Source organism: Falco punctatus (genome assembly GCF_963210335.1).
Source record: "Falco punctatus genome assembly, chromosome: 17".
NCBI lineage: Eukaryota > Metazoa > Chordata > Aves > Falconiformes > Falconidae > Falco > Falco punctatus.
In genome coordinates, this window is record NC_137597.1 from 2,461,190 (window position 1) to 2,471,000 (window position 9,811).

General features: G+C 70.6%; 1 protein-coding gene across 1 annotated transcript; it reads left to right on the forward strand.

The window, feature by feature from the left end:
• The first annotated feature begins 747 nt into the window (after positions 1 to 747).
• ATXN7L2 (ataxin 7 like 2) lies at positions 748 to 9,474 on the forward strand. Its single transcript, XM_080367220.1, has 11 exons — positions 748 to 1,043; positions 3,512 to 3,586; positions 3,714 to 3,818; positions 4,017 to 4,212; positions 4,294 to 4,580; positions 5,390 to 5,472; positions 5,604 to 5,845; positions 5,953 to 6,133; positions 6,287 to 6,408; positions 7,169 to 8,006; positions 9,262 to 9,474. The coding sequence occupies exons 1-11, from the start codon at positions 842 to 844 to the stop codon at positions 9,274 to 9,276; spliced, it is 2,346 nt and encodes a 781-aa protein (XP_080223346.1). The 5' UTR covers positions 748 to 841; the 3' UTR covers positions 9,277 to 9,474.
• The last annotated feature ends 337 nt before the right edge of the window (positions 9,475 to 9,811 follow it).

Consider the following 9,811-nt stretch of genomic DNA (forward strand, 5'->3'; position numbering starts at 1 on the left):
GTGTCCCTTGCAGGGGTGTCCCGGGGCAGGGGGGTCCCAGGGCGGGGGGGATGTCCCTTGAGGGGTGGTCCCGGGGTGGGAGGGTGTCCCTTGAGGGGTGGTCCCGGGGCGGGGGGAGCTCCTGGGGCGGGAGGATGTCCCTTGAGGGCATGTCCCGTGGCGGGGGTCCCGTGCCGGTGCCGGAGGGGAGGTCCCGGGACGGGGGCATGTCCCTTGATGGGGGGTCCCGGTGCCGGGGGGATCCCGGGGCAGGGGGAGGTCCCGGGACGGGGGGATGTCCCTTGAGGGCGTGTCCCGTGGCGGGGGTCCTGTGGCGGGGGATCCGTGCCGGTGCCGGAGGGGAGGTCCCGGGACGGGGGGATGTCCCTTGAAGGGGGGTCCCGTTGCCGGGGGGATCCCGGGGCGGGGGTCCCGGGGTGAGGGGTCCCGGGGATGTGGGGTGTCCCTTGAGGGGGTGTCCCAGGGCGGGGGTCCCGGGGCGGAGGCGGGGGTCCCGGGGCGGGGGTAATATCCCTTGAGGGGGGGTCCCGTGGCGGGGGCCCCTGCCGGTGCCGGGGGGGGTCCCGGGGCGGGGGAGTGACTCTTGAGCGGGTGTCCCATGGCGGGGGTGCCGTGTTGGGGCTCTCCTGCCGGTGCCGGGGGGGAGCCCGGAGCGGGGGCGTCCCGGTGGCGGGGGTCCCGTGCCGGTGCCGGGGAGGGGGGTGGGGGGGTGGGGGTGCCGGGGCGGGGGGGTTGTCCCTCGAGGGGGAGTCCCGGTGGCGGGGCAGCCCCGGGCAGGGCGGGCAGGCTGGCGGGACTACACCGCCCGTGGTGCCGCGGGGCGGGCGGGGGCGCGCGGCGCATGCGCGGGGGCGCGCGGGGCGGGGGCGGCGGCGGCGGGGGGGGGCGCGCTCCCGCGGCGGCGGCGGCGGCGGCGGCGATGGCGGCGCGTGGGCGCGCGGCGGCGGCGATGGCGGCGGAGCGGCGGCTGCCCAGCCTGGACGAGTTCGCGGGGCAGAGCTGGAGCGCCTGGGTGGAGCGGGCCGGGCCGCCGGCCGAGCCGGGTGAGGGGCGGCGGCGGCGGGCGGGGGGGCTGCCGCCAGCGGGGCCGCGCCCGCCGCCCCCCGGTCCTAGCGCCGCCGCGCGGCAGGCGGGCAGCGGGCACCGGCGGCGGGCGACCCGCGCTGGGAACCGGGCACCGGCAGCGGGGCATCTTGCACCGGGTACCCGGCACCGGGAACCGGGCAGCCGGAGCTGGCAGCCTGCAATGGGAGCCGGGCACCGGGAACCCTGCGCTGGACCGGGAGAGCTGGCACTGGGAACCGGGCACCCAGCACCGGGAACCGGGAGCCCTGCGCTGGGCAAGCACAGCTGGCACCGGGAATCGGGCAACCAGGAGCCGGGCACTGGAAGCCCTGCACTGGGCAGGCAGGGCTGGCACTGGGAACTGGGCAGCCGGCACCGGGCACTGGGAGCCCAGTGTTGGGCAGCCAGAGCTGGCACTGGGAACTGGGCAACCAGGAGCCATGCACTGGAAGCCCTGTGCTGTGCAGGCAGAGCTGGCACCGGGAACTGGGCAACCAGCACCGGGTACTGGGAGCCCTGCACTGGGCAGGTACAGCTGGTACCGGGAACCGGGCACCCAGCACCAGGAACCGGGAGCCCTGCACTGGGCAGCCAGAGCTGGCACCAGGAACCGGGCAACCAGGAGCCGGGCACTGGAAGCCCTGCACTGGGCAGGCAGGGCTGGCACTGGGAACTGGGCAGCCAGAACTGGCAGCCTGCAATGGGAACCGGGCACTGGGAGCCCTGCACTGGGCAGCCAGAGCTGGCACTGGGAACTGGGCAACCAGGAGCCGGGCACTGGAAGCCCCGTGTTGGGCAGGCAAAACTGGAACCAGGTACCGGGAACCAGGCACTGGGAACCCTGCACTGGGCAGCCTGACTTGGCACTGGGCACCTTGCACTGGGCACTGGGAGCCCTGCACTGGGCAGCCAGACCTGGCACTCGGAACCGGGCACTGGGGACTGGGCAGCCAAACCCAGCATCCAGCACTGGGAACCAGGCACCAGGGACCCAGCACTGGGCAGCTCAACCCGGCACTGAGCATCTTGCACTGGGCACCGAGAGCTGGGCAGCCCAGTTGGTCACTGGGAACCCTGCGCCCATTACTGGGAGCCAATTACCAGCTGCCCCACCCCAGGTGCCAGATATCCCTGGGTGCAGTGGGCAGTGGGTAGCCCACACCAGGAACTGGGTAGCCAAGACTGGGAACCGGTTGCCATCATTACCTCAGACCAGGCAGGTGGCACTGGGTACCCCAGCCAGGGCACTGGGAACCAGGTGCTCTGTACTGGGAGTTCAGCAGTGTCCCAGTGGGCTCTGCACAGTGGCCACCAGCACCAGCTACTCAGGGTGGGCACTGCCCCACCAGTGCCCCATGTCCTGGCTGGACAGGACCAGGCAGCCAGCGGGCACGGCACAGGCTGCCGGCACAGCTGGATGGGGCTGTACACAGCTGGGCGCCCAGTATGGCAGTGCTGGTCAGGGCTGGGTGCCCAGTATGGCACTGCTGGTCAGGACTGGGCACCCAGTATGGCACTGCTGGATGGCACTAGGCACCCACTATAGCACGGCCAGGAAGGACTAGGCACCCACTATAGCACGGCCAGGAAGGACTAGGCACCCACTATAGCACAGCTGGCAGGACTGGGTGCCCAGTGTGGCACTGCTGGATGGGATTGGGCACTTGCTATGGCATGGCCTGATAGAACTGGGAATGGACTGGGCACCCAGTATGGCCCAGCTGCACAGCCATGGTGCTACTTTAGCACTGCTGATGGAACTGGGCACCCAGTATGGCCTAGCCAGACAGCCCTGGATGCCCAGTATAGCACTGCTGGATGGAACTGGGCACCCAGTATGGCCCAGCTGCACAGCCATGGTGCTACTTTAGCACTGCTGATGGAACTGGGCACCCAGTGTGGCCTAGCCAGACAGCCCTGGGTGCCCAGTATAGCACTGCTGGATGGAACTGGGCAGCCAGTATGGCCTAGCCAGACAGCCCTGGGTGCCCAGTATAGCACTGCTGGATGGAACTGGGCAGCCAGTATGGCCCAGCTGGCCGGGACGCCATCACCACTGGCCCGAGGGACACCAGTCCCCCCCCAGCAGAGCCTGGTGCCACCGGCTGGGGCCAGGACACGCTGGGCACGGCCAGTGAGGCTGCGGGGCTGTGGCGGGGTGGGGACCGGGGTGTCCCATCCCAGCCAGGCCGGGGCATCCCACCGGTGGTGGGCTTTCAGCGCGGGTGGCAGGACAGGGACCTTGGGGGCGGTGGCACAGGGGGCTGCCCCCCATCCCGGGATGGATCCGTCCCTCTGGTTTGATTTTAGCCCGTTTAATGGTGCCGGGAGCCGTGGTGCTGCCGGCGGTGGGGACTCGGTGGCTGCCCCCGATGCTGGCCAGGGCTGGGGGACAACGGGACCGTCCCTGTGCCGGCCGCTGCTGATGGCGTTTTGTCCCTGGCAGGATCAGGCCTGGAGCTGGAGGAGAGCGGGAAGAGCGGTGGCAAGAAACTGGACGCCATGACCCTGATTAAGGAAGGTAAGCCCCCTTTCTGGGGTGAAAACCCGGCGTTTTGGGGCCGTGCTTGGCTTCCAGCCGGGACCCTCGGGCTGCGGCGCTTCCCGCGGCACCGGCAGCCGCGGCTCACCGGCCTCTCGCCCCACAGACATGAACATCTTCGGCCACTGCCCGGCGCACGATGAGTTTTACCTGGTGGTTTGCAACCACTGCAGCCAGGTGGTGAAGCCCCAGGCCTTCCAGAAGCATTGCGGTGAGCCGGGGGGGGCTCCGGGCATGGCTCCCCCCCCCCCCCAGCATCCCCTCTGACACTGGGAGGGATGCGGGAAGGCAGCTGGGGCTGGCCGTGCCGGTGCAGCCCAGGGTGGGGGGCTCCCGGCGGTGGGACCCCCGGCATGGGCTAATGCTGGGCTTTCCCCCCTCCCCGGCTCCATCCCCGCCATCCCGGCAGAACGCCGGCACGGCCCGCTCAGCAAGCTCTACACCCGCGCCGCCGCCGCCAAGTGTCACGTCGCCGTCAACGGGCAGGCGGGCGGGACCCCCGGCGGGACCCCCGGGGGGGCCAAGGCGCTGCGGGAGAAGCACCCCGGTGCCCGTGGGCGCGTCCAGCCCCTGCCCGAGCGGCCGGACAAGGACAACAACCTCTGGTGAGGCACCGGCCCGGGCGGCTCTGCCCCTCCCCCGCCGCCCGGCCGCTCTGACACCCCCTCCCCAAATTTTCTCCCCAGCCTGTTCGTGCCTGTGGTCAACCTGGAGAAGATTCCCAGCATCCCCAAACCAGACGGGCACGGGATCAAGGTGCCCCCCAAAGCCATGCCCACCAACTCCAAGGAACCCCTGGGGAAACCCGCCACCGCCGCGGTGCCGAAAGAGCCCCCGGTGTCGGCCGCGGTCGGGGGGGATTCGGCGATGCCCGCTGACGGCCCCGGGTGCAAACCGGAGAGCACGCACGCCCCGGGGGAGAAGGACGCGGGTGCCTCCAAGCCGCCCCCCAGATCCCACAAGAAGCTGGCGCGTGAGTCCCCCTTTCCTTGCCGGCGACGGGGTGGGGGCGGCAGGTCGGTGCCGTGCGGCACTGGATCCCCGTGCGGCATCCCGGTGCCGGTGTTGCGGTGGCCGGGCCCGGCAGCGGGGTAGGTACCCAGGGGGCATCGCCCACCTCCCCTCCCGCACCCCGGGGAGCCGTGCCCTGACCCCAGCTCCGTTCACCCAGCAGGTTTAGGGTCCCTGCCCGCGGTGCCGGCTGGCCCGGAGGAACGGCGGCGGCGGCGTGCGGCAAGAGTGTGAGCCAGGGTCAAACACCCCCCCCCCTTCGCGTGTGTAAAACCCCCCCCCCAGACATGGGAGCCGGGCAGATGCTGCGGACAGGGAGCGATGCCATTAGCAGGACCCAGGCTGGGGGCAAAAGCGGGGGGACTCGCCCCGGGGAGGGGCACGGGGGGGCCATGAGGTGGTGGCCCCCCCACCCCACAGAGGATGACTCTCGGGGCTGCTGTGTGTCCCCCCCCCAGTGGGGATGCTGCAGCCTGTCGCTCTGAGGAGGGGGGGGCCTCCATCTCCAGCCCTGGCCGGGGTGGGTTGGGGTGACCCCTGAAGAGGGGGGGCCCACGGCCAGCCAGCGGTGGTCCCGGTGAGGCCGTGCCTCCCCACTGCCGCCAAAGCCCCCCCTCCCCCGCCGCCGCCACTCTCATCCTGCCAAAACCGGGGCCAGACATGGAGGGGGGGGGGAGGGGGCAAAGCCTTTGCTGCCCCCCACCCAAAACAGAGCTCAGCCCCACGCCTGCGACCCCCCCCCGGCATCCTGCTGCCTTCCTCTGCCCGCAGGCAAGGAGTGCGACCTGAACAGGCAGTGCGGCGTGCTCAACCCCGACACCAAGAAGATCTGCACCCGCTTGCTGACCTGCAAGGTAGTGGGATGCCCGGGGGTGGGGGGGGACAGCGGAGGGGTCACCGTCATCCTGCCCAGAGGCTTTTGGAGGAGGGGGGGTCCCGGCGGGTGTTTTCTTGCCGACCCCGTCGCCGCTGTCACCCGGCACAGATCCACTCGGTGCACCAGCGCCGCGAGGTGCAGGGGCGAGCCAAGGACTTTGACGTGCTGGTGGCTGAGCTGAAGGCCAGCTCCCGCAAGGGCGAGGCCCCGAAGGAGAGGAGCCCCCCCGGAAAGGACCCGCTGCCACCCCCACCGCAGGACCCCTCCTCACTGCCGCAGCTCCCCACCGGCCCCCCCAGCACCCCCCCTTGCCGAGCCAAGCTGCCCCACTCCCACTGCCTGCTCCCCAGGTAAGGACCCCAGCGTCTGGGGAGGGGGGTGGGAATGGTGACACCCCCATATGGGGCACCCCAAACGTCTCCCATCCTCCCCCCCCCCCCCCCAATTTCTGGTGCAGGGCCCGGCTGTCCTCTGACAGCGACTCCGAGGATGCGCCGGCCGCCTCTAGGGAGGGGGGCACGGGGGTGTTCCCCTTCCCCCTGCCCAAGGGGGGCAGCCGGGTGTCGAGCGAGGAGAGCGAGGAGGAGGGGGGCGAGGAGCCCCCACGCCCCCCCACGCGCCCACCGCGGCCCCAGGCGGTGAGTGAGGGGACCCCGGGGTGGGTTAGGGACCCTTGACCCACCCCCAGTCAACCCACCCGGCTGCATCCCGCAGGGCCCTGCACTGGGTGGGATGCTCGGGGGTGGGGGTGGGGGGGGGGGCATGCTGACTGGGTGGGGGGTCCCCCACAGTTCTGCACCTTCGGGAGCCGCCTGGTCAGCCCCGGCTGTTACGTCTTCAACCGGCGGCTTGACCGGTTCTGCTCGGCGCTGGGCTCCATGCTGGAGCGGCACCTCAGCTCCCACATGTGGCGGTGAGGGGGGAGCAGCCGGGGGGGCGGGGGGTGCTGGGGGTGCTGCCGGGGGCCAGGGAGCAGCTGGGGGGGGGGGGCAGTGGGTGCTGCTGGGGGCCAGAGTACAAAGCCACCCAGCCCCAGGGTGGGGGTTGCCCTTCCCGGGGTGCCAGCGTGGCATGAACTAGGGGGGGCAGGGGTGGGAGCTGGGTCTTGGGGGGGGGGTCCCATTGCACCCCCTCCCTGCCTGGCTTGGGGAGGACATGGTGGGGGGGCAGGGATGGGAGTGGGGGCTTTGGGGGAGGTCCCAGCGCACTCCCTCCCTGACTGGTTTGGGGAGGATGAGGATGGGGGGGGGGCAGGGATGGGAGTGGGGGCTTGGGGGGGTCCCATCGCACCCCCTCCCTGCCTGGTTTGGGGAGGACACAGAAGGGTCAGGGATGGGAGCAGGGGTTTTTGGGGGGGTCCTGTCTCACCTTCTCCACCTGAACTGGGGGGGATGCGGCAGGGTGCAGAGATCTGGGGGGGTCCTGTCTCACCCCCTCCCTGCCTGGTTTGGGGAGCACATGGCAAGGGCGGGGGTGGGGGCAGGGATTTGGGGGGGTCCTGTCTCACCATCTGCACCTGAACTGGGGGGGATGTGGCAGGGAGCAGAGATCTGGGGGGGTCCTGTCTCACCCCCTCCCCACCTGAACCGGCGGAGGGATGTGGGAGGGCCAGGGATGGGAGCAGGGATTTGGGGGGGGGGGTCCCATCTCACCTTTCCCCTCCCTTCCCACAGGAAGATCCCTCCAGCAGCTGAGCCCCCTCTCCACACCCCCCCAGCCGCCCCCAGCCCTGCCGCCCCCCCTTGTGGTCCTGCCGCCCCCCCTTCCTCCCCCCCCCCACGGACCTTGGGGGCGGCAGCAGCCCCCCCCGGCACCCGGGAGGGCCGGGTCCCCGCCAGCCTCAACTACACGGTGGGGTCCCCCCACGCCGCGGCCGCCTGCAGCCAGCCCGAGTGCGGGGGGGGGGGCAGCCAGTCCATCACCTCCCCCCTGCCCGCCAACATCCCCTCGCCCTCCTTCAGCAAGTTGCCTTCCACCAAGGCCAGCAAATCTTCCCGAGCCCGGGAAGTGGCCGGCGGGATGGATCCGGACACCCGCAAATGGAAGCCCCCCCTCACCGCTGGCGGCCCCCCCTATAAACGGACCTGTTCAGGGGATGGGGTCAAAAACAAAACCCCCAGCTGCCAGGTTTCTCCCCTCCCCGGCAAGACGAAACCCCCCCCTCCGGGCTGCCCGGCTGCTTCCTCCACCGCCGTCCTCAACGGTGCAACGCGAGTGAAACGCCTGCCCCCCCCCGAGTGCCGCGGACCCCCCGCCGCCACCGCGGACCCCCGAGGCTCACCACTGCACGGACCGGGGGGGCCGCTGCCCCCCCGCTGCATCTCCGAGGATGAGGTCAAGAAGCGCAAGAACGCGGCCACCTACTGCCGGCCCGTCAAGCCCAAGCCTGCGCCCCCCCTGCCTGCTCCCCCGCCGCCCCCCAGCCCGGCACCCCCCGACTCGGGGGGCTCCGTCCGCAGGAAGAAGCCAGGCACCCCCCTGGGCTTCGAGGAGAAGCGGAGCGCCCTGAAGGTAGGGCTGAGATGGGAGGGGGGGTCCCTGCTGAGCCGGGGGGGTGGCGGCGGGTGTTGGGGTGCCCTGCAGTGAGCACCCAGCAGTGAAATGGGGGGGACCCCCCAGGGCCACCAGCACCCACAGGGGACAGGGCTTGGGGCTGCCTGAGGGCACCCCGGCCCTCAGAGCAGGGGGACGCTGGGGGTCAAGGTAGGGGGTGGCATGGGGACCCTGGAGGGACACCTGTGTCCCAGCTGAGGGACATTATGAGGACCCTCTGGGTACCCCCCAGCCTTGGGTGGGGGTCCCTGGGGCACACTGTGGCCTTGGGTCTTTGGGTGATGTGGTGGATGCAGTGGGGACCCTCTGGGGACACCCGTGTCCCTGATAGGGGACACCGTGGGGACCCTCTGGGACAGCCTGACCCTGGGTGGGCGATGCCGTGGGGGTACCCGCGTCTCAGGTGAGGGACACCATGGGGACCCTCTGGGTCCCCCTGGCACAGGGTAGGGGACACTGCAGGGGGAACACGGTGGTCTTGGGTCCTGGGACATCCTGGTCGTGGGGGGTGTGGGGCCACCCTAACCCTGGGGGGGGTATGAGGACCCTCTGGGGCCACCCTAACCCTGGGGGGGCGGGGGGGGTAAGGACCCTCTGGGACCACACTCATCCATGGTGGGTGATGGTCCCTCTGGGGTCACTCTAAATCTGGGGCTGTGGGTACGGGGACCCTCTGGGGCCACCCTAACCCAGGGCTGGGGGTGGGGGGTGGGGGGATGGGAGGACAGGGATCCTTTGGGACCACACTCATCCATGGTGGGTGATGCTCCCTCTGGGGTCACCCTAAGTCTGGGGGCTGTGGGTATGGGGACCCTCTGGGGCCACCCTAACCTTTGGTGGGGGGACACCCTCTGGGACCACCCTAACCCTTGGTGGGGGGGTATGAGGACCCTTTTAGACCACACTCATCCATGGTGGGTGATGCTCCCTCTGGGGCCACCCTAACCCTTGGGGGAGGGGGGATGGGGACCCTCTGGGGCCACCCTAACCCAGGGCTGGGGGCGGGGGGGGGGGTGGGGGATGGGAGGACAGGGATCCTTTGGGACCACACTCATCCATGGTGGGTGATGCTCCCTCTGGGGCCACCTTAACCCTGGGTGGGGGACACTGTGGGGACACCCTAACGTGGTCGGGGGACACGGTGGGGCCCAGGGTCTCTGCCCCTCCCCCCCCCCCCCCCCCCCCCCGCTGACCCAGCACCTCTCTCCCGCAGTCCAAAGCCCATTAACGGAGGGGCCACCGGGGCCACCCCCCGCCAGGCGTGGGTGTCCCCCCACGTCCCTCCACCGCGGGCATGAGGAAGCCCCCGCTGGAAAAATGCCGAAAAGCCGAGGAAGGAGGGGGGAAAAAAACAAAAAATACAACCGACCCCAATTCCCCCCCACCCCCAAGGAAACGAGAAGGAAAAATCCAACCTCCGGAAAAATACCTCAAGACTCTCAGTTCTGTTCTTGCTGCTAAACCAGCCCCCGGGAGCGGAGGCGGCCGCGGCTGGGGGGGTCCTGGCACAGGACCGGCCACCGGGCCCCCCCCGGGCCCCCCACCGGCCGCGGATATTTATAAGAATTACTATTGCTGTTTTTTGTTTCTTTTTTTAAAAAAAAAAAGAAAGAAAGAAAAAAAAAAAGCTGAGTAATGGAGGGGGGGGGAGCAGGTTGTGTCCTGTGGGTCCCCATGCTATTTTGGGGGCTGGGGGGGGGGCGTTGTGCTGGGGGGGGGGCAGTGTGGTGCTGGGGGGGGTCAGTGGGGTGCTGGGAGGGGGT

Coding starts and splice junctions, on each gene's coding strand:
- ATXN7L2 (XM_080367220.1), top strand. CDS start 842: ATGCGCGGGGGCGCGCGGGGCGGGGGCGGCGGCGGCGGGGGGGGGCGC. Junction 5,473..5,603: donor CCCGCTTGCTGACCTGCAAG/GTAGTGGGATGC, acceptor CACCCGGCACAG/ATCCACTCGGTGCACCAGCG. Junction 6,134..6,286: donor GCCCACCGCGGCCCCAGGCG/GTGAGTGAGGGG, acceptor GGTCCCCCACAG/TTCTGCACCTTCGGGAGCCG.